The 27,762-nt window shown below is 45.0% G+C and overlaps 1 protein-coding gene across 1 annotated transcript in view; it reads left to right on the forward strand.

Moving 5' to 3' along the window:
* The window catches only part of LOC139696467 (sodium-coupled monocarboxylate transporter 1-like), a 51,349-nt gene extending 29,043 nt beyond the window's left edge, over positions 1 to 22,306 (forward strand). Inside the window, exons 11-15 of the mRNA XM_071595251.1 lie at positions 1,562 to 1,745; positions 13,085 to 13,171; positions 15,097 to 15,266; positions 16,562 to 16,862; positions 21,936 to 22,306. Coding sequence (XP_071451352.1) covers positions 1,562 to 1,745; positions 13,085 to 13,171; positions 15,097 to 15,266; positions 16,562 to 16,862; positions 21,936 to 22,022 — 829 coding nt within the window. The 3' untranslated portion in view covers positions 22,023 to 22,306. The remainder of the gene's footprint in view (positions 1 to 1,561; positions 1,746 to 13,084; positions 13,172 to 15,096; positions 15,267 to 16,561; positions 16,863 to 21,935) is intronic.
* The last annotated feature ends 5,456 nt before the right edge of the window (positions 22,307 to 27,762 follow it).

Genomic DNA, 27,762 nt, shown 5'->3' on the forward strand with positions numbered 1-27,762 from the left:
AAATGAGTTGGATTTATAGAATTCAAAGGTGCGAAAAATCAAAAAATTATTGTATTCAGTAGGTTTGCAGTTGTTTATCTTTCGTGAAGCACCTTTGGAAATGATGATTCAAAATAATACGCGCAAGCATTTTATCATAGTAGTAGTAGTTTTGAGGGGAGGCGACCGACAGCTAAGGTCATTTGCGCCATAGGGAAAGGACAGGAAAGGATGAAGGGTGGAGAGAAACCCGGCGTCGGCATTAGCCTACTCTTTACGAAAGGCGCCAAGGGGTCCGCGGCTTAACGTCCCATCCGACGGACGGCGTACTCACTTAAAGTGCCCTCCACAAAGCACCTCAAGTAGGGATCGAGATACCTCTGAAAAATATTCAACACCGCCGGGATTTGAACCCGCGCCCTCAGGGTGGGAAGCCAGTACGTTAGCCCCCGCACCATCTCGATCCCCATGCATTTTATCATTACTATGGATCGATTTGGCTGTGACACCTGAAACCACCATGTACAATAAGATGACATCTGCTCACCTCATATCCCTTTCTTCGGAATTCTGCCTGCGTTTTTTATGTAACCTTAGAAAATGACTTAATGAGGACAAATTAGTTCGTTTTTTCCATTAAATACCCATGCTCCATATTTAAACCTACCGCAGCATGGTAAAATTTGGGATAAAGCATTTCGTTTTATTATAATATATTTCGCTGAGAAAATTAATCACACCTAAAATCTGTTCTTTTTTACAGTAACTTCACCGCCAATATTCATTGCATTGGCGTAGGAAAGGCGAAAACGGACCTAATGGTCCTGGCTAAGCCAATCAGCCCTTGGATTGACAGCAGATGTAATATTAGCAAGACAATAGCATTAAACTACTATACAGTTTATATAAAAGTAATTATACTCTGAGGCAATCATTTAACCTATTACTCCTTTCTACGCAACAATCAACCATTAAATGTAATATTATCTGAGGTAATTTCCTATGATGGGCTACGTCTGGTATTGTACAGGTGTGTTTAGCGCCGTTCTTTCAAAAAGGGATCATAAATCCTTTCCAAATATGCCTTAGTTCATTAAAATGCAAATTCGAAACCAGATCTGTGACTATTTGAGTCACAAATAGTCACAGATCACCGATCACCACAGATCAGTCAAAGATCATCACAGATCAGTCACAGTCAGAGTCAACTCACTAAGTCTACTTCATGACCGACATGAAAGGTTGCCGACTTAGGTTTCTAGAGTGTGTAAGAGATAAAATTGTAAGAAATGATTCCTTAAGATGCATTCATGCATAAATTATTAGATGTAAGATTCTGGTACTCATAATTATGGTGGTTGTCATAATTATTACTGCGGATGACGGTCCAACGCACCAATCCAGTTGATAATGGCACGTGACCCAGTTGAAACAAAGAGGCTCGGACAAAAGACCGTTCAATGACCAACATACTACGCGGCAACACATTAACTATTGAAATTTCTGACGAGAATAACAGGAGATACTCCACCCACATGCCGCAACAATCTATCAATTAATTAATATCTTCTCCTCCGCCTAGCACAATGTCCACCGGTCTCAACGCCATGTCCGGCGTGATCTTCGAGGATTTCATCTTTCCGCTGATGGAGGTCAAGCCATCCGAAGAGAGGGCATCATTCCTCATGAAGATTATCTGTGCCATTCTCGGGGTATTCTGCGTGGCCATGGTGTTCATCATAGAGAAAATGGGTGCCGTGATACAGGTGTGTGTGTGTGTTTGCATAGCTTTGTTCTTTCAAGACTGATTAAGAATCCTTTCCTAATAAACCTTTGAAACAAATAATACTGCATGTGCAATAGGGTTTGAGGATGGGAACGACGAATTATAGTCCGATTTTCAGAGATTTTTATACCATGTGCTAAATATCGATTTGGTTCGGTTTCTCCGTCCGCCCGAGCTTCATTCAACCGAAGTTTTTCTCAACCTAATCACTTTCGTCCTCACCAAAAATGCATTTTCGTTCCAAAGCTGCTTTTAACTAAAATCTAAGGCAAAACGATGGAAATGAGGATAGCGCCATCATACGCTCATCTCTTCATGGGTCTCCTTGAAGAGACCTTTCACCGAAAACGGCTCCAACTTCTTTTCTGGGTCCGGCACGTAGACGATATGTTCCTTCTATGGACACGCGGCTCCGAGTCCGTCAGCGATTTCTTCTCAGCCTTTAATTCATCTTTCACCGTTAAATTCACTTCTTCCATTTCAGACTCCGCCATCGCCTTTCTTGGCACAAGCATCTATCTTCACAAAAATATATCCCCTACTTCAGTATTTATCAAACCCACTAACCATCAGCAATACCTACACTTTACTAGCTGTCATCCTACTTACACCAAACTCTCGATTCCCAATTCTCTCTCTATCTGCGGAAACCGGACATGCAATACCACAGCCTCCAACAAAAAATATTTTCACAAAATGCACTTCACAGACGTGGTTACCCAGAAAAGCTCCTCGAAAAGAAAATCCACCATTTCACCCGACCTTGCACACCACAGAAAAGCAACCCCATTTCTGACGCAGGACTCAACCTTTTTCAATCCTGGGCACCCATTCCCACACTCCGTCAACTAACCCGACTCCAAGCAAACCTTTTTCAACTTTGATTGAATCCCACCTTCCAGCCTCTTACTTTATCGCCATTATCAACCCTCTTCCTCCGCCTCCAACCATAAACTCCCCCCCTCTTCCTACCTCCATCAATCCTTTCCTTCCTCCCTCCTCTTCCCCTCCACCCAGAGATATATATACTGCGTTTGATCAGTCATTTTTTACCTGAAGATTTTATACTGTAACGAAACCTATATCGTAAATAAATTATCTACGTGGAAAAGCTAAGTTAGCTATATTTCAATTTCAATACAAAGATTGTTCACCAAGTCACAACAGAAACAATGTTATCAAGTGCGCCCCAATAACCATCTTGCCGGCGGACAAAGGAAATGCTACGGTACTGATGAAAACCGAAGACTACCACCTAAAAATCCGGGATATTCTCTCAGATGAAGCCTACCGGCGTCTGCCCCGCGACCCCACTGACGCCATTACCAGGAAGACTACCGCTTTGATGAAGATCTCTGGCCTGCCTACTGAGACTATCAGGAAACTACAACCTCCAGCCCCCGCTCCCCCCAGGATGTACGGACTACCGAAAGTGCACAAGGAGGGGACACCGTTACGTCCGATTGTGAGTGCCATAGGGTCACCCACCTACAACTTGGCCAAGCACCCAACAGGCATCCTTGCGCCGTTCGTGGGATCATGCGAGCACCATGTTAAAAACTCAGCGGAATTCGTTAAAACCTTAGAGGGCATTCAATTAGAGACAAACGACATCATGGTCAGCTTCGACGTAGTGTCTCTATTTACCCGAGTCCCGCTTGCTGACACCTTGCTTCTCCTTGAAAGAAGATTCGACAGTCGGCCCGTTAAACTTATCCACCACGTCTTAACATCTACGTATTTCCTTTACGACGGGAAGTTTTACGAGCAGACAGATGGAGTAGCCAAGGGATCCCCGCTGTCTCCAGCCATCGCTAATTTTTTCATGGAGGATTTCGAAGAAAAGGCCCTGAACTCAGCTCCGATGCGACCAAAGTGTTTCTTCAGATACGTGGACGACACTTTTATAATCTGGCCCCATGGACGTAACACCTTGAACGCCTTCCTAGAGCATATGAACAACCAGCATCCGAACATCCGCTTCACCATGGAGATATAGAAAAACCATCGCCTCCCGTTCCTTGACATAATCCACCGAAAAAGAGACGGAAGGCTGGGGCATAGCGTTTATCGCAAACCCACCCACACTGTTCTCTATCTCAACGGTAACAGCCACCACCATCCTGCTCAGCGCGATGCCGTCTTGTCTTCGCTGATCCACAGGGTCAAGGCGTTAGCCGACAAGGAGAGCTTACCGGCTGAAATCAAGCATCTTAGAAGACGTTCCTTTAGAACGGATACGGTGAGCGGCAAATCCTCCTGGCCCTCAGAAGGGCCGAAGAGGAAGGCAGAGGACGAGTAGAGGGGACGGACGAGAAACCGCTCGCCACAGCCTGCCTGCCGTATGTCTCCACCGTCTCTGGAAAAATATCCAGAATACTCAGGAGATTCAACATCACCACTATTCAAGTACCACCAGCCAAAATAAGGCACCAGCTGGTCAACGTGAAGGACCCGATAGGCCTCAAGACTCCCGGGGTTTACCAAATTCCGTGTGAGTGCGGCGAGGTCTATTTGGAGAAACAGGCCGCACGATTGAAACCCGCCTGAAGGAGCATAAAAGACACCTGAGACTGGCACAGCTGGAAAAATCGGCCATCGCCGAACACAGCGTCGACCGAGACCACGCCATCAACTGGGACGAGGCGAAATTACTTTGCCGCGCGCGTGGCTACTGGGATCGTCTGGCAAAGGAGGCCATCGATATCCGCCTTCAAAAGAAAAATTTCAATAGGGATTCAGGTTTTCATTTGAGCAACACCTAGAAACCTATTCTGGAATGCATCAGGGGAACAAGGCAGAACGCTCGGCCAATCACGAGGCGCCCTGACGATGGTGGGTCTGGGGACCAATCAGATGACACCTGAGCCGTGGGGGCGGGTGGACATATTGGACACTTTTTGGCGGAACGGCAATCAGAAGCCCTGATGACGATGACCGAGTCGGGAATCGAAACGTCGGCAGCTATGGAGCCATTGACCCAGTGGAAGACCAGAGAAGAATTCACCTAGCCACGTATAGTTCTCCCACATCTACAGGAAACCAGCCACTTTGACGGATATTCCCTTTCCTTGGCCACTTGTCAATCAAAGTGCAAATAATCCTCCCAAAAGAATAGGTGAAACCAGTTTTCTACTAGAAAACAAAATTAAGCAACCTGTTATGCCACACGAAGGACCAAGTTAAATCCATAAACAAGAGTGGGGTGTACAAACTCCTCTGCAAAGACTGCAACCGGATCTACATAGGCCAGACGGGAAGGAGATTTGAGACGAGAGTAAAGAAGCACCGAGAATGCTTTAGAAACAACATCTCCACGTCACTCTTCGCCAAACATCTGAGAGATTGTGGCCACAGCAGCGATTTCATCCCCGATATCCTGCACATCGAGAAGGAGGCCACCGCCTCAATGCGCTGGAGCAATTAGAAATCCTTCAACACTCGAATTGCGGAGACGACGTTTTGACCCACGACGTTATTTACCCTTCACGTTCCCCGTTATTGTATGTTCCACTAACCCCTCTGCCAACTAGCTTGACACCAAGCAAACCTTTTCAACAATTTAGTAACCCCTCCCAGCCCGCTAATGAATCATCTGACTCATTACCCAGTGCCATTCTCCCCGTCACCCATTCCCGCACTCCTCTGCAAACCTTTGTCAACACTGTATTAATCCCTCCTCCCAGCCTGCTACTTTATCACCATCACCAATCCTCTTACTCCAACCATAAACTCCCCCCTATTCCTACCTCAACCAATCCTTTCCTCCCTTCTCTTCCCCTCTGCCGAGAGATATATATATACTGTGTTTGACCTGTCCATTTTAGAATTTGACGCACTAATAAACCTAGACGAACCAGCAATTATTGGTGGCGACTTCAATGCAAAACATTACGACTGGTACTGCCCCACAAAAAATGCAAACGGAAAACTCATCAGGGAATGGATAAACGATCACAAAGCTAAAATAATAGCCCCTAATGAACCAACGAGGGTGTACGGCAGGAATATCATTGATTTCGCAATACTCAGAAACATAAGGAGCCAAGCGAAAGACATTGCCCACAATAACCTAACCAGCGATCACTACCCGGTGATAATAAGCATTGGCCCTAACTATGCAAAAGCTGGACAGACCGAAACGACCTTCTTACGGGCTAGCCAATTGGCGACTCTTCCGGGAAGTAATTGTGGACAGACTAGAAAGAAGGAGCAACAACCCAGACACAAGAGAGAGGGTAGAAAATATAACAAACGCAATTTAAGAAGGAATAGAAAAAGCAATTCCGGTGGCTTAGAGGCGGCCGGATGACCATCTCAAACTAAGTGACGAAGTAAAAACCCTTTTTAAACGAAGGAACTTTCTTAGAAGAATATGGCCAAGGTACTCGAGCCCTTAAAAACAGGGTCAAGGACTAAAACAAAACAATTAAACAGGCAATAGAGGAAACGAGGGCCAACAAATTAAATCAGCAACTAGCTGACCTAGATAAAAGCAATAACTGCGTGGAAACTCACTAAGCAGCTGCGGAAATCCCCACCCAGTGACCCAAGCATCAAAACAAAAGCAGAGACCCTCACGACGTCCATGGATCTATATAACGATGCTGGGCTGGTCTTCCAGGAAGTAAAAGTGAATAATCTATATGATACAGAGCAGAAGCCCGATAAGACGACCTCCGATAAAAAAGACGCCTCAAAAACGGCAAGTCATATCGTCGTTTTAATTTTTACCGGAATATTTTATACTGTAACGAAACCTAGGTCGTAAATAAATTTTCTAAGTGAAAAAGTCAAGTTAGTTATTTTTCAATTTCAATATGAAGAATTTCCACCAAGTCACGCCAGAAACAGTTTTATTCAATATATAGGTGCTAACTGACGAATCTGCATAAAAATTAGCATTCGGAGCGTTTGAATTCAGGCTTGTTCAGGCTGAACCGTCACCGCTTTCCTACCCCCTTCCCAGCATCCCCCGCCGCAGCCTTCGCATTCTATCTGCAAGAAACCTTCCAGTCGGACCTGAAAAAGGTCCAAGAGAAGGCCGAAAGCTCAAAATTTCTTTAATGTGAGTGCCCTTCCACTTTTTTTCTATTGATATTTTGCTGTTCTATTGTGCCGTCCCCGTTTTATTTCTCACCTCTATACTGCTTGCGGAATCTGGAAGAGTTTCAATCACCGTAAGATAGAAGCAGTCGTCAAACGATTGATCGTAAAAAGCAGTGTGAGTAGGGATGGGATAATTTAGGAAAGTAGGATATTTAATTGAGTAGCGGTGGTTATTAATTCATAGGTTAATTACTTGTTTAACGCAGCATATTTAGTTCCCGCCTGATTATTTGCATATTTTTTCGGCTCAGGAAGGCCGTTTAGGGCAAAACTAGAAAAGTAAAATTGATGATTATCATCATTATCAATTCAAATTTATATTTTCGATTCTTTAAATTGAAATGTCCACTAATTAGTTGCGGTTTACAGCGCCGTGACTCTATACGTGCTGTACAGTAAAAACACATGTCCTTGAGTCTTTATCCCCCCCGCGGGTAGGGGGATAGAGAATACTCCCGCAGTATCCCTGCTTGTCGTAAGAGGCGACTAAAAGGGCGGGGAGAAAACCCCGAAAACAAACCCCAAGCCAGCAAGGGATGCGTCCGGACAGTGCTGTGGATCCACTGTCTGTGAGCGGCCATACCATCTGGCCTGCGATCCGCCCAGGTGTTTGCCGTGCCTGGAGACCCGTAAGGGAGAGAAGGGGATCCTGGAGGGTGAGCTTTCTGGTTCCCAGCAGGGTGTCGGATGCCCTGTATGGTCCGGGGAGTGATACCCCTCTTCGGCCCCGGATTTCGTGTAAACGGGAGGCCGGGAGCTAGCCACTCCCGGTCAATCGGCTTCCGTCGCGTTTTCGCTCCGGTGGCGAGTGCCAAGGTTGTGGGGGTCTGCGTAGGGAGGTCGGAGATGTAAGGGTTTTGGTGGGCCCTTGTATCGAAGATCCACCCCGAAACAGACAACCACTCCTGAAGCGCTATATCCCTCGAGTTAGCCCTGGCGACCGCTCCGGTTTGGCGGAGTGGCGTCCCGAATGTGTGGCTCCGTGGTGGGTGGGGAGGCCGAGGGACGAATTATTAATTATTATGGAGGAAAAACCCTTTCCACCAACAAAAAGATCCCGTCCGGACTCGGGCGGGGGAGATCAATGCATAGGTGCTTGCAAGCGGTACCTCATTATGTCATGTGCTAAGGAAGGTGAGACCTTGAAAAAGGTCTCTCCTTTCCTTATACGGAGAGTGTTGTCGCAGATAGTACCTGGGGACCCGAAGAGCGTCAAGAAACTAAGGGACGGTACTCTGCTTATAGAGACAAATAACGAAAAGCAAAGCGAGAAATTATTGGCAATGGGAATGCTCCATGACATTCCGGTAAAAGTGGAGGTGCACCGCACTCTCAACACTTGTCGGGGAGTCATCAGCCATTACGACCTCCTCTATGTTGACGTCGACGAAATCAAGAGAGAAATGTTCTCTCAGGGAGTGACGGATTGTCGTCGACTAACGACAAGGCGCAACGGCGAGAATATTAACACCACGTCCGTGATTTTGACGTTCGCTCGTGATAGGCTGCCCGACAAGGTATTCATTGGATACGAATCGGTCCCAGTGAGGCCGTTCATTCCTAATCCCGTGCGTTGTTTTCAGTGCCAACGTTTCGGCCACGTCGCGTCGCGCTGTGAGGGCAAGGCAACCTGCCCGCGCTGTGGCAAGGACGCGCACGAGGATAGAGAGTGCTCCTCGGAAGCTCTTTGCGTCAATTGCGAGGGTACACATCCGGTGTACTCCCGTGATTGTCCGAAGATGAAGGAGGAAAGAAAGGTCATGGAGATAAAGACGCTGGAAAAGACTTCATATTTGGAAGCGAGGAGAAAGTACAGGGAACTCGTCGCCCCAACTTTCTCCCGGTCCTTTGCTTCCGTCGCGTCTACCCCATTGCCAAAGTGCACCATCGCCACGCAAACTGACGCCCCTCAAGTCACCGCTTTGGTCACGCAAAGCAAAAAATTAAAAAGCACCAAAGAGACAAAGAGTAAGGTGGACAATGAGCCACCTACTCCGGTGGGCCCTTCGAAGAAGAGCCCACAAAGAAAAACCACCAAGGGGAACACGACGATACGGCGTGAGAAGACCCCTTCCCCTACACCTCCCGCAAAACCAGGGAGGCCGGAGGTTCTGGAGGACCAGAGTATCTCGGATACGGAGGTCCTGGCAACTGAGTGGAGGAGGAAACATCGCTTTAAGCGATGATTTCTTAAAAACCGGTCATCTCCCAAATTTTAAAACACAATTATTTATCTATTTATTTATTTTAATTATAATTAATTTTAATGGCCTTTTTACTGCAGTGGAACTGCAACGGTTTTTATCGGCACAAGGAGCTGGCCGTTTTAATGGACGCTTTTGATCCCTCTTGCATCTGTCTGCAAGAGACGCATTTTAAGGCGACAGACAAGGGTGTTTTAAAGGGGTGCACTGTTTTTAGACTTGACGACACGAGTGGTCAACGCGCCCAAGGAGGAGTGGCAGTTGCGATTCGCGAGGCCCTTTACACCTCCCGAGTCCAACTGAACACCCCATTCCAGGCAGTGGCTGTCACAGTGCACACCCCAGAGACGATGACGTTATGCCACGTCTATCTGCCGGAGGGTGCACCGGTAACTCGTTTTAACTTGGAAGCCCTTGTCCGTCAGCTACCTCGTCCATTTATTTTGATGGGCGATTTTAATGCCCATGATCCACTATGGGGGGCCCATCCACCCCAAGCAATAGGAGAGGGCGAATTTTATCGAATTTTATTGAGGATTTTAATTTGTTTTTATTAAATAGCGGGGAAAAAACTCGCTTCAACAGCTTCTCAGGGGAATCTTCAGCAATAGATCTTGCCATATGCTCGAGAAGCCTAGCCCCGAAGCTGAAGATGATCGTCCACAACGATCTCTGTGGGAGTGACCACTTTCCTCTTCTACTCGAGAAAGTAGACCGTTCGCCAAACACCTTCAGACCTCCGGAAAACTGGCGTATCAGCCGTGCCGACTGGTCGCTTTTTAGGAACAATTTTCATTTTAAACATGACGCAAGTCTAGACGCGTTGCAAAATGTCGAGACACTGACTTCAACGCTCGTAGCCGTAGCTACCGAAAGTGTTCCTCGCACGTCTGGCACCCTTCATCGGGCACCCGTCCCTTGGTGGAACGAGGACTGCGACAGGGCGATCCGGACGAGGAAAAAAGCGTTGAATATTTTTAAGAAATACCCCACGGCAACAAACCTGGCAGCCTACCGCCACCTACGAGCGCGAGCCCGGAAGGCGGTGAAGCAGGCCAAGAGGGCTTCCTGGATAGAGTACGTCTCTACTATTAACCAGAGAACCCCACTTTCGCAGGTATGGGATAAAGTCAAAAAAATCTCTGGGTCCAAGGGCTCCTTCGTCATCTCGCCACTGCTTGTTGCTGGACGGGTGGTGACTTCACCCCCAGAAATAAGCGACACCTTCGCCAAGCAATTCGAGGCCAGCAGCAGTGATGAATTATATGACGCCAACTTCGCAAACTTCAAGAGGCAATGCGAGAGAGTCCCTCTCAATTTTCGCGAAGCTGGAAATCCTGCAGCATACAATGAGCCATTCTCGCCATGGGAACTCGAGTCCGCTATCACGGACTCCCATAACACCTCACCGGGAATGGATCAGATCCACAACGCCTTTCTTCGGAATATTCCGAAGTCAGCGCTGGGGGAGGTCCTCAATACCCTGAACCAATTGTGGATTGAGGGTAGTTTCCCGAATTCCTGGCGGGAGTCCCTGGTGATACCCGTTCCGAAACAGGGTAAGAATAAGAGCGACCCGAACAGCTATCGGCCCATCTCTCTCACCAGTTGCCTTTGCAAGGTGATGGAAAGAATGGTTAACCGACGTCTCGTTTGGTGTTTGGAGAGACGACACCTCCTCTCCGACGCTCAGTGCGGCTTCCGGCGTGAGAGGTCCACGACAGATCATCTGGTGCGCACTGACAATTTCATCCAGGAAGCCTTTCTGTTACGCCAACACGTCGTAGCAGTCTTCTTCGACCTCGAGAAGGCCTACGACAGTGTGTGGCGACGAAAGATTTTAAACACGTTGCATGAGTGGGGTTTTAAGGGCAATATGGCCATATTTATAAAAAAATTTTTAACAAACCGCCTTTTTAGAGTAAGGACGGGCAATCATTTATCCCGATCCTACACCCAGGAGAACGGTGTACCTCAGGGATCAGTGCTGAGCGTGACGTTGTTCGCCATCGCAATCAACGACGTCACGGAATGCATCAATGCCCCGGTGATGGCATCGCTATTTGTCGACGACCTGGCTATTTTCTGCCGCTCTACAAGACTGACATACGCCTCCAGGCAAGCCCAGGTCACCTTGAACAAATTGGGAGAGTGGTCGCGAAGGAACGGGTTTCGCTTCTCCACGGAGAAAACGAAATGTGTTCATTTTTACCGTCTTCGCGGACACCACATTACACCGACCTTAGGCCTTCTGGGCAGAAATCTCCCATTTGTTGAGTCCGTCCGTTTTCTCGGCATGATCCTGGACAAAAAACTAAATTGGCGGGAGCATATACGGGTGTTACGGGAGAGGTGTCGCCAGACCCTAAACATCCTAAGGTTTTTAACCCACTCCAAATGGGGAGCAGATCGCTCTACCATGCTTTTATTATATCGAGGCTTGGTCCGTTCGAAGCTGGACTACGGTTCTATAATATACTCGTCAGGACGAGAGTCCTATTTGAGACCCCTGACGTGTGTCCACAATGCCGGGATACGTTTGGCCGCTGGGGCATTTAGAACCAGCCCAGTCCCAAGCCTACTTGCTGACGGGTGAACCCTCGTTAGCAACCCGAAGGTTGATTTTGATGGGAAATTATGCCTGTAAAGTTTTATCCGTGACCAAGCACCCATGTTTTAACATTCTTTTTAAACCAAGATTTTTAGATATATTTAACAGGCGAAGAAGGGCAACTAGGCCCTTGGCCGTTCGTTTTACTGATTTTATCCAGGAACTCAATTTTACCTTACCTCAAGCGTGCCCTGTTGCCTATGCTAAACATCCTCCTTGGCTAACACCAAAGCCGGATATGAAGTCGTTGCCTCATGCGCACTGTAAAGCGTTCACGACCGAGTCAGAATACCAAGGACTCTTTAACGCCTTCCTCGGATCGCACCCGGACTTCGTACCGGTCTACACCGATGGGTCGAAGTCGGAGTCCGCATGTGCTTATGCGGTCGTCTCCCGCTACCATGGAGTCGTGAGGGAAAGATTGAACACGCTTTGCGGTATATTCACAGCCGAACTGTCAGCCATAAGAACCGCCCTAAAACAACTAAACGACCATAACGGCTCTTTTCTCATCTGTTCGGACTCGTTGAGCGCCTTAAAATCCATATCGGCGTTCTCATCAATGCACCCGATAGTCCAAGAGATCCACCATAGCCTCTTATCCCTTCAGAGAAAGGGGACCAGGGTATCCTTTATGTGGATTCCTGGTCATGTGGGAATACCTGGCAACGAAAAAGCCGACAAAGCAGCGAAGGAAGCCCTGGACCAAAATGAGTGCGATCATTCTTTGGTACCGGTGGAGGACATAAAGGCCGCTTTGCGGCACAATGACCTAAACCAGTGGAAAGAAGCCTGGCGGTCCCTAATAAATAATAAACTTAGGGAGATAAAACCGGTTGTTTCGGCATGGCCCTCTTCAATCCGAAAGAATCGGAGGGAAGAGGTCACGATTACGCGTTTGAGGATAGGGCACTCTGCCCTCACACACTCGTACCTCTTCACGGAGGGAAAAGTGCAACCGCGCTGCAATGAGTGCGACGTGCCCCTTACAATGAAACATATTCTTACGCAGTGCCAAAAATATATAAGGGCTAGAGAAAAGTTTCATGTAAGGGGAGATTTGAAACAACTATTAGGAGATGACCCCAACTCTTTAAGCAAGGTTTTATTATTTTTAAAGGAAACTGGCCTAATGAGGCAACTTTAGCCGTGGTATTTTTATTCTTGTCGATGTCATTTGTTTTTAATATTTATCTATTTATTTATTTATTTATTAAACCTTAACTGTGGTTTTTAAAAGTTTCGACGTGGTGCAAAATGACCTCAGCCGTCGATGCACCCCATAAACAAAAATACTACTACTACTTGAGTCTTTATTTTGTAAGGAATGGTTACATAATGTGTTGCATCATCGTCCAAGGTCCCTTTTTCATTTTATACAAAATTGTTTTTCAGTTGTCTGCAAGCTTCTCCGGCATCACCAGTGGGCCGCTCCTCGCTCTCTTCTCACTTGGCATGTTCTTCCCGTGGACGAACACTAAGGTGATTACTGTGCATCTATCCCACATACCTTTTAATATAAGACACAACGCGTTTCACCGACAACAATCACCATAACTCCGACATCAAAAGACCCAACCTCTAGTTTCCAAAGTGAAGTGAAACGTGCAGTTATCAAGAATCAGATTTCAATGCTAGGGAAAATTTTCTTTTGATCCTCTGTCCTTAGGTTGCACGGGCTTCTCAAATTACATAAACAAGCCATGCCTATTCCACCTGTAGTGTCAGCTGTGTCCGCCCCTTCACACCTTCTGTCACGTAAATCAAACTCAATGCTCCGGAAAAAGCGAGACTAGTCTCATTTGACATTAATAATTTATTTACTATTCTGCCCATATCTGAAGCCTTGCTTTGGGCGAAAGAACTCCTCAATTATTCCACCATTGCCGAAAATATTTCAGAGAATTTATCTCCCTCATCAAAATGACAGTAAACCAAAACTATTTTAATTTCAACCATAATCTAACCAGCTAAAGGGATGGGCTAGCTACGGGTTCCCCACTTTCTCCTCCCTAGCCAAACTCTTCCTAAATTCAGTAGAACAAAATCTTTTCAATGCTGACAATCATCATGTAAAAAACGTGGGCTATTGGTTCCGTTACGCTGATGACATTCTATGTCTACGGACAGGAACAAACCCACCGTTAGGCTCCTTCCTCAATTACCTAAACACACTCCATCCGAATATTTCCTTCTCCATGGAAAAAGACGTCAACGGCACAATCAACTTCCCCGACTTATCAAGGGAAAAAAGAAATGAGTTTGCAATTTACAGGAAATCCACTTATACAGACCACATAATTCCGAATGATTTCGAACACCATTTTTCTCACAAACATGCGGCCCTCCATACGATGATCCACCACCTCCTTTCCCACAACGAATTCCGCATTGAACTCAGAAAAATCATTAATATAGCTACCAGCAATGGGTACAACCCTAAGCTAGTTGATAAATTACTTTGGAAAAAAAATCAATGGCCGTCAATGGCCACCATAGTGTTTCCTCCGCTCAGTCCGCAGCATTTAAAGATTTTGAGTGGTGCTCGATCCCATCCAGGCTCGACCCCTAACCCTATCCAAACTTCTATTCAATGGTAAAGACACACAGGACGGCCTTCTTAAACAGGTATTTATAAACTGAAATGCGAGATTTGCAATACCGTTTATGTTGGTCAGACAGGGAGGAATGTCAAGCTACGAGCCAAGGAACACGCAAGGTGTCACAAAAATAAGAATATCAACTCTCTTTTTGCTAAACACCTACTAGAATTCGACCACAGCAGTGATTTTCCCAGAAATGTTACATATACTCCCTAAAAGAATAAAATGGAGACGCTCTCGAGCAAATGGCGATAAGAAGGCACTTGGCGAACCCCAACACGACCCTTCATAACAAGCAATTGTTCCCGTCCCCCTCCCCACTCATTTCCGAGAAACTAGCCTGGAAATGGAAAAACCAACCCTTCAACGCACCTGATCGCCTCCACCCCTCACTGGCCCTTCCACCCCTCCCCTCTCTGTCCTGAGCGTATGTATTGTTACAATGTTTGTTAAGAAAATTTGTACCTGAAGACGCCGCAAGTGGGTAAAACGCGTTGTACCTAATAATAAAAGTCTGTGGAAAACAACCAATTCTTTTAGTATGGATAACACTACTTAAACTTATCTGGATTTTTCCCACCAGAATATAATTACATTAACTCGAGCAGGAATGTTCGAATAAAGTTGCACTGTTGTTTTGTAGATTCCCTATGGTATTGCATGCATTACTTTCTATTAACCACAAGAAATCATTTTAATTTTTGCGATATTTATCTACCATAAATATCGTTTAACTTTTAAATTAACAACTAAATAATATTAATGTATTATTATAATAAGTTTGTGACTTTGATGAATTTACAGGGCACTTTATCTGGAGGCATTTTTGGTTTAATAGCAATGGGGTGGCTCGTGCTGTCGTCACAATATCGCCTCTCGTCCGGAAGAGTCAAACTACCAGTGAAGCCAATGAGTACCCTGGGATGCCTGGTATCCGAAAACTTCACAACGCATTCGGAAGAATATTCTTCGCTGTAAGTTTGTCTATATCACTCTCTTCATTTATGTGTACGCAATATGACACCAATCCCCGTCCCTCCGACTGGAGCCGAACACAGAATTTAAGTTAAGGGTTCGGTTCGGACCTAAGCCTTTCGCCGAAATACCATTATTGGCTCAGGAGTGGTAGTCGTAGGGTCGTTTCCGATAAGGTGGTTCCTTCTTTACTACGTATTGCGATGTATTCTCCCAGTGGTATTCCTTAAGTTTTCTTGAATCGGACGGAAAATATGAAAAATCCTCATTACTTCCGAATTTTTTTTGCTCAAGGACATTAGTAGACGACGCATCGAAATAAATCTATAACTACTACTACTGGATTTTGTTTTTTAACACAATTCCTTCATTTTTAAAAGCAAAAGTAGTTAATGTTGAGCAATACAGTTTTCCAAAATAAATACCCGAAATATACATATATTTTATTTATGGTAGTGATTTTGTGATTACGATTTTGAATATATTATTGCAATTCCGTACATGCTAAAAATTAAAAATATTTATAGCGAGGTCGATTGTTTACCATTCCTTCAAGAATGCCTTTGCTGTAGACATGGCCAAGTGATGTTATTTTACAAATCTTACATCATCACACAACGAAAGAATCGGTTCCAACGCCTCCTTCCATTATCTTCCGAATTTGAGAGATTTTACTTGGCGCACTGCATTCCCAATTTAATTGGACAAGTCACTGTCCGTTTCCTTAATCCTTGTTAACTCCACTTGGTCAGTTTAAACAGTTCTTTTTTATGTCAATCCACCATGAAGACTAAATGAATACTGGGGATACGGCGACGAGGGTCGGTGGCCTACTTATTGTCTATCCCCTCGATTTGGATGAACAAATTAAACCAAAGCTAAGTAGAAATACTTTACAGTAACAGCTAATTCTAATACTTTTACTCTCAAATACATGTATTCTTAAAGAGTAAAGCAAGACTTATTCAACATAGAACTCCGTACATAATATTAAATTTATAGAATTTTGTTTAAAATTAGTTATGTTTAATCTGCTATCTTAAAATGATTTACGATTTTATTGATTTTCACCATTTATTGGGCACAGGATGCTCTGTGGTCAATTTTTATTTGTAATATTTCATAGACTTTTGGCGCCCGGTTACTTTCATTAAAAGATATTGTATTTATTACGTATATTTTCAGACCTGGTTACGAAATCAAATACACTGGCTAACTAAACCTGAATATAAAAATTGATTCTGGCTTAATCCCTCCTAATACTTATTTTTCTGAACTTGTCATGAAACACCAGACAGTTGTCGAGCGCAGCTACATTCTTGGAAGAGGAAGCGGACGAGCCGTGGTTCGTCCACCGCATCTCATACACGCTCTATTCCTTCCTGGGATTCGCTTTGACTATGATCGTGGGCTTGGCAGTTTCGTGGTTTACGAGGTCTGCTGAAAAATCACAAGCCGTGCATCCGGACCTTCTGACACCACTGATCAGAAGGTACTATGGGATGGATAAACCCACCGAAAAGACCGAAGAAAGTCCGGAAAGCACGCCGCTCAATAAGACAGAGGACTGCGTATACGCGCATGAAAAAACAGAGGTGAGTTAAAATAATAAAAGGTTATATTTAACGTTAAAATGTTTTATTTCGTATCTGCACGCGTATCATATGCACGACATTCTAGTCACTCCCTAAAAGCCGGCAAGATTCTTTCCATTCGTACGAGAAACGAGATCTTATTCAGGATGACGGCTGCGTTTTTGAAAATACAATTCCTCGAGTAGTAGTAGTATTTAGGGGAGGTGACCGACTGCTGAGGTCATTTGCGCCATTAGGGATGGATAGGAAAGGATGATGGGTGGAGAGAAACCCGGCGTCGGCATTAGGCTTCTCTTTACGAAAGGCGCCAAGGGGTCCGCAGCTTAACGTCCCATCCGACGGACGGCGCACTCATTCAAAGTGCCCTCCACAAAGCACCTCGAGTAGGGCTCGAGATACCTCTGAAAAATATTCAACACCGCCGAGATTTGAAACCGAGCCCTCTGGGTGGGAAGCCAGTACGATAGCCACCACACCAATCCCTATCCCCCAATTCCTCGAAGATTTGAAAGACGCATTAGTGCCGAAAGAGGAACGACGCAAAAATGCGTTTCTCCGCTTTTTTCACGACTTCTCACAATAAGAATTTAAATTTGGCGAAATTACCTCCCAACAAAACAAGTTTCCCTAGGCTCACGCGTGGAGGTAAATAAAACTTCCGAATTACATGAGTTTGACTAGCTATCACAAACATTGATAAGTAATATTACAAGCATCACAAAGATGAAGTCAATTATATAATAAATAATATACAATTACTGGAGGTAATCGAAAAAGTTTTGATCAACAATCTGTCTTTAAGGTGGTAGGACATTTTTCCCCGAATGGACGGGCGGGCGGCGGTTCCTCTGGCTCGGTTCGAAGGAGGGGAGTCTCAGGAAAGGTTTGGTTGAACTCGTAACGCTCCGCCATTAACCGGTTATAGGAACAGCGCTATTCAATCAAATATTTTGCGTGAAACTGGGCAAGACTCATGACATTCTTATGGTAGCTTTTAATGATAACGGCATGAGTATAGTATGTGTTTTTGGGGGGCACACATTGTTGCGGTAGGTTAGAGGAGATGTTGAAGACGCCGAACGTTCACGACGCCCTTCGACCTCAAAAATGCATGAAAATCTTGTAAGAACGAAGGCTCTGTTGTACAGGGATTAAGTAAGTGTTCATGTAGTTTCTGATGTTCTTGGCATCCCTTAAAGTGATGTGCATCGACTTGTGAGCGAAAATATGGACATGAGAAAGGTGTGTGCAAAGTTGACGCCTCAAGTGCTCTCGGACGAACAAAAGGAAATCCGCACGCGGATCTGCTTCTCGACCATGTGAGTGAGGATCCAGATTTTTCAGACTATTCCCCACCAGACTTCTTCCTCGTCCCCCGCCCTAAGTCTGTACTGGAAGGACGTCACCGCGGGTCGGTGGGAGCGTGCAATAGGCTGTGACAAGAGAGCTGAGCAGCATTCCAGGCGCAGCCTTCTGGAAAGCGTAAGAGGCGTGGAAAACCCGCGGGCAGCGGTCTGTGGACGCACGAGAGCGCTACTTCGAAGACTTCGAGTGAGTGTATCAATTTTGGCAATTAATTACTTTTTATCGACTATGTCCTACTACGTTTGGGACAGACCTTATATATATATATATATATATATATATATATATATATATATATATATATATATATATATATATATATATATATATATAAATATATCGGCAGAGGAAATGCTCGAGGAGAAGAGTTAAGCTACAGGAAGTGTTTACATTTGAATTTAAGGAAAAAAATGGCTGCTGACCCACTTTTAGGCTTTCTTTATCTTATTAATGTTTCGTTTATTAATGTATTATCAATTTTAGAATGTTTTAAAAAGATGCTTATTATGATTTTTTTATTTTATTGTGATATAATTATGGTTTTTATTTTATTTTTGCATACTGTCTATATTCATGAATCACCGGGATTTATGTCATTATACAATCAACACACCTTGTTTCACCAAACACATTTACTTATTCCGCATTAAACCGCAAAGATTCTGAAGCCTGCAAGGTTTGCACTATGATGCTTCACAAACAATACGCTTTCAGTGGGATCTTCAGACGCTGCAGGTGATTCTATAGGCGTCGGACAGTCACATGGGACAGTTTATTGATGAATTGGTTTTCGAAATTAGCAAAGTAAATTTTGAAAGCTATGTATTTCACATAAATCCAGATTCGATATTGGTACTAAAAGATCGTTCGAGAAATTCCAAATAGTGTGGACCTGCCTCCAGATCTCTCAAATAACTCCTAAATGAGTGCACGGAGCGGTTCGCCGATACTTAAGTCCCCTCGACATACTCGAAGGAAACACAAGCACCAGCTACCCGGGCCTTCAGTAGCCGCACCTAGCACATCCGCCCCTACAACGGCGGAACCCGGCAGATCCCATTCTTCAGGCAGATCGCGTTCTCCATCGCCACCTGGAAGAACATCATCGCCTCTCACAACCATCATGTTGATGGGAGAAGAGCCCACGTGGACGGTAGAATTGCGAAACGTAGTTCTATCCTTCAGCCAAAAAGTGAATCAAAACATAGGCGACCCCGCGGTGCAGGGAGAGCCGCAGCCAATCCTGAACCCAATTCCGCAGCAGAACCGACGCTTTGCTGATGTGAGGCCCCCTCAACCGACGTTCTACATACCATTGCCCCCGGAGGAAGAGTGCCGGCAGTTATTCCTCTCAGTTATGGATAAGAAAGACAACGGCCGCCTGTCCCGCCGCGACCTACACGACGTAAATGCCCTCTTGGCGGTAGCAGCAACCTGGGATTTGCAGCCTGATGCCGCTCGACTCACCATCTACAACCGCCTGCGAATTATGGCCGTCGTCCAGTCACATGGCTGGGAGACGGCCATGCGCATTTCAGAAGCTCCGGGGAACGAGCTGCTGCGCCTGCCGGCATCAGCGATACCACCGCCGCAGCCTACCATCATCGTGCAGTCGCACGCGCAGCAGCCCTACCAGGCTGCAAACCCCAGATATCAGCCCCAATCCAGTGGCAGGAGAGGCCAGCCGCAGCAGCCCTTGCGAGGGCGCGGCTCCAGAGGCGTCGCATACAGATGAAACTAACACCGTTGCTCGACGACGCTATGACCAATCTGCCCCGGCGCCTGGTGAGGTATGCAGTATTGAACGCGGGCTTCCAACTGGGACCGTCGAGCAGACTGAGTCGGTGAATGGTAGTGATATAGATTTGAATTTGGACGAATTACTTTAAATAGAGGGTTCAGGGCCCCCGGGCAATCCCATAGCATTATTGGACAGTGACACCAAGGATGACGCCTCCCGTAGCAGCGACGACGAACCAGCAGAAGGGGACGACGCACCACCAGCTGAATCAGACACGGAAGACAGTGAAGAAGACGACGACCCGTCCACGCTATGGAATCAGCTTCTCCCCCCACCACAAGGTCCGGTCATTTCCTTGCAATCTCGCGTTCCCACCCCTGAACCCAGTCGTCTAGCCCATCACGAGGAATCTGAGGTAAGTGAGGTGCGCGCCTTCCCCGCCGCACATGCATTCCCGTACCAAAATGCATCGGTCAGATCCCTATTCAAGGAAGGCGCCAACCTGGCAAAACCAACAGGGGCGCCTCACGTCTTTGTCTTAACCCGGGTAACGCCCGAAATCTTACATTGGGTTAATACCTTAACACAACGCCAGGTGTTGGCGATGGCCAGGCCTTCCTGTGCTTTTCCCCTGATCGCTATTCCCAAATCAGGTGGTATTCGAATTATTCAAGATTTGTCGCCTTGGACAAAATATTACCGAAAGCCAAAGTTTACGCTAAAAGACGCCGCAAAGGCATTAGAAACGATCCCACCGGGAGCCTTCCTTGCCAAAATTGACCTGACAGATGCATTTTGGCAGATTCCGATTATCCCGGCTCAACGCAACTTCTACGGGATTTACATTGGGGGAGAGTATTACGTCTGGAATCGTCTCCCGATGGGACACGCCCTGGCACCTGCGATCATGCAGAGATGGGCGCGGGCGGTTGGAGAAGAAATCTAAAACAGATTTCGGATCCAGATGATCGCTTACCTAGACGACTGGGTGTTCGTTTTCCCCGATTATATGACAGATATTTTAAGATTTTTGAAAGAGGATCTAGGTATCCGAATCAATGAACCCAAAATTGTTTTAATACCCACGAACAAGTTAAGGTACTTAGGAGTACACATAGATACCAAGGAAATGACCTTACGACTAACTAGGAGTGCATTAAAACGTGTCGAGTATTTAATTAGTGTCATCAAACGAATCAGAACAAGTACATACCAAAGGCGGCGGGGTATATCGCCTGGTGCGTATATATCTTACGGCTACCTTATTTTCTGATAACGGATACCTTCCGCAGACAAACAAAGTGGCTGCTAGAATTATGGAACAGTGGCGTGCGGAAAAAGAAGAGGCAGCTTTCGCCGGCCAGCATCACGGTGGAGGCCTTCGCCGACGCCACCCCTTTCCAAGCGGCCTGGGTCATCCCGGCGTGGCAACATACCGAGATTTGGGCCTTCGGGGAAGAGAAAACGATCTTGGAGGCGGAGACCCAGACAGCTCTCATGGCGGCCCACCGCGTGGCGGCCACCGCACCACCAGACTAAACTAGTGATCTATACTGATAATATGTCAGCAATGTATTCCCTCTCTAAAGGAAAGGGATTGATTATGTATGTTGCAGAGGTTAAACACCTCTTTGTAGAATTAATAAAAGAACAGCTACACGATGTAGCCTGGAGGTAGGTCCACACGCTGGAAAATCCGGCCGACCGTCCGTCTCGGACCGTCCTACCTCCCTATGCCATGTCGGCCTACGATTCGCCAGCGTCCGGCATGGTATATAGGTGGGACGACGCCTAAGGCAGTCGTTCGAGAAATTCCAAATAGTGTGGACCTGCCTCCAGATCTCTCACCAACCAGGGTTACATTCATAAGTGTTCTCCTTGTTTTTTCATTCGAGCTAAATCGAAAATTAAGCGTTTCCCAAAAATACTTCTAAAATCATATTAATTGTAGATTTTTATTTTTCCAGGTCATAATTGAACTTGAAATATCCAAAAACGGTCACTTTATACACAGCACTGAGATGATAAAATTGGCAAAAGAAGAGGAAAGGTAATATATCCAAGGTTATACGCAAAGCATAACTGTCTCAATTCCACGAGTCAACGTCCACACAGAAGAGCAGAATAGATATTTACGCTTAATAACTGACTGTAAATAAAGAAATTTTGTGTATTTTTTCAGAATTACTTCAGATGATCCATCTTGTCTCAAAACTGTACCACATTTGTACAAGACTGATTGTGAGAAAATCATTTATCCTTTTTAATGGGCTGTAACGTTCGATTTCCAAATACACGTTTACATGCTCACACTGTGTCCATTAAATATTTTCTGAAAAGGAAATTCTACCAAAGAAAATGCAATTAAATTTTTGTAAATAAACGTCACAAAAATGTTTTTTCATTATCATTAAGATAAAATCTTATGTCCCAGTTGAAATTAAATTAAAGTACCAAGACATTTTTTTAAATCTTCGTTTTCCAGTGAACATTACTTCTCACCATCGCACTTGTCGGTAATAATCTAAGGCATTTCTGTCAGCGCACATCAACTACCGTAGCAGCAGTAGTTAAAGTTTTAGGGTGCGTCGAAAGCTAGTCATTTTGCACCAATGTCATAAGGTTCAAATCATCATTGCCTTTTTAATAAATATACATATACCTACATAAAATAAGAGCTGGTGCTTTATCGGCGTATCTGCTTGAAGTTTTCTCGAGTTTTCCACCGGGTTAGGGTTTCCACGCTTGCTGACGTCTCGACTCATATATCGTCTTCAGAGCAAATGAGCGCCAACTGAGTTCAATTCAGTTTTAAAGGTTTTTATTTCCGTAGAGACATAATATACATGCATGCATAAAATCTAATAGGAAATTTCATAATAAAAATACGGGAAACCCCGTTTCAGGATTGACTTGTCTTCGGGGTGGGAATTAACAATAAATGGCTATAAAAGAGGGTAGCGGTTGGAGAAAAACCTTTGCTTTCTTTTCGGTGGGAGCGGTATTGACCCGGCATTCACACATCGGCGGAGGGAATCTCGCAAAACCTCCGCCAGATCACCGAACCAGAAAGAAGAGGGTACACATAAGTAAATATAAATGAGAATAGAGAAAAGAAAAAGAGATGGTAAAATATTTTTAGAGTATAACGGAATAGACTTCACGAGAGATCATAACAGTTGATAAATGTCTATGTGTTTATTTATACACTTTCACTGGTAAATCACTGAGAATAAGACACTGGGAGACACTAGAAGTTCTTGGCTCTGGTGCGTTGATCACTGTAGCCGTCTTTTGCCTCAGCGGCGAGGTGGATGGAAGAGTGGCAGGTCCGGATCTGGGAGCATGCATTTCGAGATTGGTAGTACGGTGCGGACCTGGTGCGGTGGAATGGTGATGTCGGGATAATGGATTGGCAGAAGTGTGATGATCCGTGGTGGCATGTTTTCCATGATGCTCAGGATGGCGGTGAACAGCACCTCGAACACAATAAAGGTGGATTTGAGGAACTTTAGTCTGAGGCGTAATCTTTGAAACCACCCCTGCAGGGTTTCTGTGGCTCGTTGTAGGTGTTTAACGGCCGTCTCCACCCGCTGCGCCCGGATCCACATCGCGGTGTCATCGGCTATTGGGCGAGTGTTACCCGCTTGCCGGAACTCGGAGTACTAGTGTTGGGGGTTTGTAGGGTGCGTCGACAGCTACGGCCATTTTGCACCACTGTCAAGATGATTAGAACCTCAGTTCAATTTTATTAATACATAAATAAATAAGTATATAAATAAATACACAAATAAATAATTGTTAAAAACAAAAGGCATTAAAATTATGAGACCCAAAATAAAGCTGCCTCATTAAGCCAGTTTTTCCCTTAAAAAGTTAAAACTCGATTCATACAGCCGGAGTAATCCCCTAAAATATTACCTAAATCTCCCAAACTAAACTAAACCCAAACTATGGCTCAGGTACGTGGATGACACATTCGTTATCAGGCAGCACGGCATACAAGAGCTGAATAATTTCTTGAGTCACTTGAACAATCAGCATCGGGCAATACAATTCACGATGGAGTTGGAGAAGGACAAACAAACCCTTCCTAGACGTGTTGGTAAAGAGGAAGACGGAAAGGGACTTATACCGATCGCTATTTAAATTCATCATCGCACCACCATCCAGCGCAAAAGGCTTCTCTTCTAGCAACTCTAGTACAGTGCCTACGAACTTTCTGATAATAATAATAATTGGGCCCGTTCGAGCAGGATCGGGCAATTTATTGTTTCAATTTCAGTTTGTTTTTTTTGGGGTGCCTTATGTTTAAATCCCCAATACAGTTTTGTTAATTTTACAAAATACAAAATATGAGTTACATGCCATTCCTTTCCGTTACTCTCCCCGTTCTTACTTTATCTTTTGTTGATAAATCTTTCCAATATTTTCCTAATCGGTTCCTCATGTAGGTATTGCCCAATTTGTTGGACGTTATGCAAATATCCAAAGATAGCTTCCAGTTCGCGTCTTTCCTCGGCATAAATTGGGCAATAAAGGACTCAGTGTATTGCCGTGTCCTCCTCCATCATGCATTCACACGTCCCCTCCTTTTTTTCCCTATTTTCTTGAGGTATGATCTAAACTCCCCGTGACCCGCTAAAATTTGCGTAATACCGTTGTAAGTTTTAAGGTTGATCTTCATTCTTTCCTTCACGCTAGGTAAAAATTGTCTGGTGTTTTACCCTTTTCTAATGTTTCCCATTCCCGTTCCCACATATCCAGGAAATATGCTCTTATAAAATTCCTGTTCCTGCCCCATTTCTCAGTTGGAGACAAAGCTACATCTCCCAGAGTAGCCTCTTCCATCTGCTTCATCCGTACCTTGATTCATCTTTCCTCTATTGAGAACGTTATCGGCTGTATCCCAGTTATTATTTGTAGAGCTTCATTACAGACCGTATTGTAGCTCCCGGATATTGCAATTAGGCAAGATCTTTGGGCCTCTTCCAGTTTTCTCCGGATTCTGCTGTAATTGAGTCTCTCTCCCCACATCTCACAGCCGTATGCCAATATTGGGATGGTGACTCCGTTGTATATAGTTCTTAAGCTATTAGTGGTGATGCCAAATCGGTTTCTGCACAGCCTTCTTAAGCAGTTAAATATTTTCTTGACCTTGCCTGCTGTGTAATTTGCGTGCTCTTGGAATGTTAGTCTCTCGTCGAATTCAATGCCCAGTTATCTGAATGTGGAGGATCTTTTGATGTTTTGACCATAGATTTTTATAGTTGGGTTTCGTGACAATTTTTTCCCGAATACGACGTACTTAGTCTTATTCACAGAAATTTTTAATTTCACTTTCGTACTCCATGACTCCACTATATGGCAACATTCTTTAGCGAGTTTTTCTATTTCTCTCCTGGAATTTGCAGGCATTGTGATCACAACGTCATCAGCATAGGCTGTCCATCAGCAGTTTCCAGGAAGGGGCTGATTCAGTAAATCGTTCATGGAGATGTTCCAAAGTAAAGGACCGAGTATGGATCCCTGTGGTGCCCCTTTTGTAATGTTCTTTTCAACTTCCAGATTATTTAGTTGTATTTTGGTGGTTCTATTCAAGAAATAGTTTTTAATAAGTTCTACTATTGGTCCCGGGACTTTATACCTTTTGAGCTGGTTTATGCAATGGGGCCACCATAATGAATCGAATGTTGCTTCGTAATCTATGAATAAGGCCACCTTATACTTATATTTACGATTTTTGATTTCTTGCAGAAGTTTTATTGCCGCGGCTGCGGTGGATCCGCCTCTTCGAAATCCAAATTGGCTTTTGTGAAGTAGATCCTCCTCCCCAACTGCTTCTTCAATTTTCATTTTGATGATTCTTTCGAACATTTTCCCCATTTCGGGTAGTAGTGTTATGGGTCTGTATGCCTTAGCATCAGAGGGATCTTTTTCCTTAGATTTCAAGATGGTGCATAGGACACCCTTTTTCCATACCGCAGGGAAGTACTTGTTTCTGCAACAGTCCTGTAGCAATCTAGTTAAATAGTTGAGGATTAACGGCTCTGCTGCTTTGATCAATTCAGCGTTTATGCCATCAAAGCCTGGGGCCTTTTTCATTTTCATCTCTTTAATCGCGGTTCTAACTTCCTCATCGGTGATATCTATCTCCGTACTTTGCTGACGAGGGAGGTTAGCCTCACGCCTAATTACTTTTTGCTCTTCAGTTTCATTTTCTGCTGTGTCATCCGGCAGTAGCGTGTTGATGATGCTGGAAATGGTTTCGTCCAGGAATAGAAGCTCCCCTCTGGCGTTGGTATGCTGGTAGGGTTTTCAATTTTTCCCTCGCGATTTTATATATTAACCCCCAGGGGTTTTCCTCAATATTTGACCTCGAGAACTTCTCCCAGCTTTTTTCCTTGCTTTTTTGCACTTGTTGTTCATAGTTCTCCTTTGCCTCATAGTATCTTCTTTTGTTGATGGTACGTTCTTCGTGGCTAATGCTTTTCTGGTAAGTTCTCCGTAGGTTTCTGCAATTTATCTTAAGCCTATGAAGTTTCTCATTCCACCACACTGTTTCGTTTTGTCGTGTTCTGGTCAGAGGGATCGAGGCCAGAGCGGAACCTTGCAGCGCCTCCGTAAGAGATCTAACTCGAGCATCGATGTTGTTATTGCTTGGATCCCATGGCAACAATTCACATTTGTACCAGGTGTTCTTTGATAATATCTCCATAAATATTTCCAGTTTGCTGCACCGATATTAAATCTTCTTTGATGACAGCGTTCATTTTCTGTAGTCGTGCTTATCTGGTATGTGACTAATCTGTGATCGCTGATAGATAGTTCGGCATGAACCTCCCATCTGTATCTGCATCTGTTTATCCTAAAAGAGGGTTTCCGTATTGTTATGTCATGATCCAATCATATATTTTATGCATTTCTTGTACGCTGTCTCTATACGGAAATAAAGACCTATAAAACTAAAAACCAAACTAAACTAACGTCGCGGCACTTCGACCTTAAGACGCTCGTTGAAACACGGGCAAAAGTGCTGTCAGAAAAACAACCTACGCGGTGACATCCTTAGAATGGAGTCTCTGAAATCTCCCCATATGTTACCATTTCTCTGGCCCCTTGGTAATTGCTGCATTTAGCCAGGATATGTTTTATCGCTAGGGGCTGGTCGCACTAATTGCAGCGAGGCTGTTCTTTTACTTCCAAGGAGTGGTACGGGTAAGTGAGAGCTGAGTGTCCTATCCTCAGCGCGTAATCGTCGCCTCTTCCCTCCGAATGTTCCAGATGGAAGAGGGCCATGGTGAAACGACCGATTTTATGGCCCTAAGTTTATTATTTTGCAAAGACCGCCAAGCCTCCTTCCACTGATTCATGACAAATTCCCGCAAGGCAGCCTTTACGTCCCCCAAAGGAACCAACGTGGAGTCGGTCTCGGGTTTGCCCAGGGCATGTGCCAGCAGTAAAAAGTGAAGAGTAGTGGGGAAAGAACGGTTCCTTGCAAGACGCCCGCGAGCAGAAAGAAAGGAGAGGGTGGATGCCCGCCGACTCTGACCCTCGCCTGCCAGTCTGAAAGAAGAGACTAGTCGAAGAGGGAGAGTGACACCCGGAGTGCCAGCTTTCCGATAAGGCCGTCATGACAAGCCCTATCGAAAGTTCTCTCGATGTTCAGGAACAGGGCTGTCCCGTATTCTCTGTATTTAATAACCTAAGCCACCAGTGGTTAGTTGGGCGAGCGGATCCGTTGTGCACCCAAGTACGGAATCCAAATTGATGTGGCGGCAGGACGCCATTGTC

This window comes from Hetaerina americana, unplaced genomic scaffold, assembly GCF_022747635.1.
Source record: "Hetaerina americana unplaced genomic scaffold, ioHetAmer1.1.p SCAF_7, whole genome shotgun sequence".
In the NCBI taxonomy this organism is placed as follows: Eukaryota; Metazoa; Arthropoda; class Insecta; order Odonata; family Calopterygidae; genus Hetaerina; species Hetaerina americana.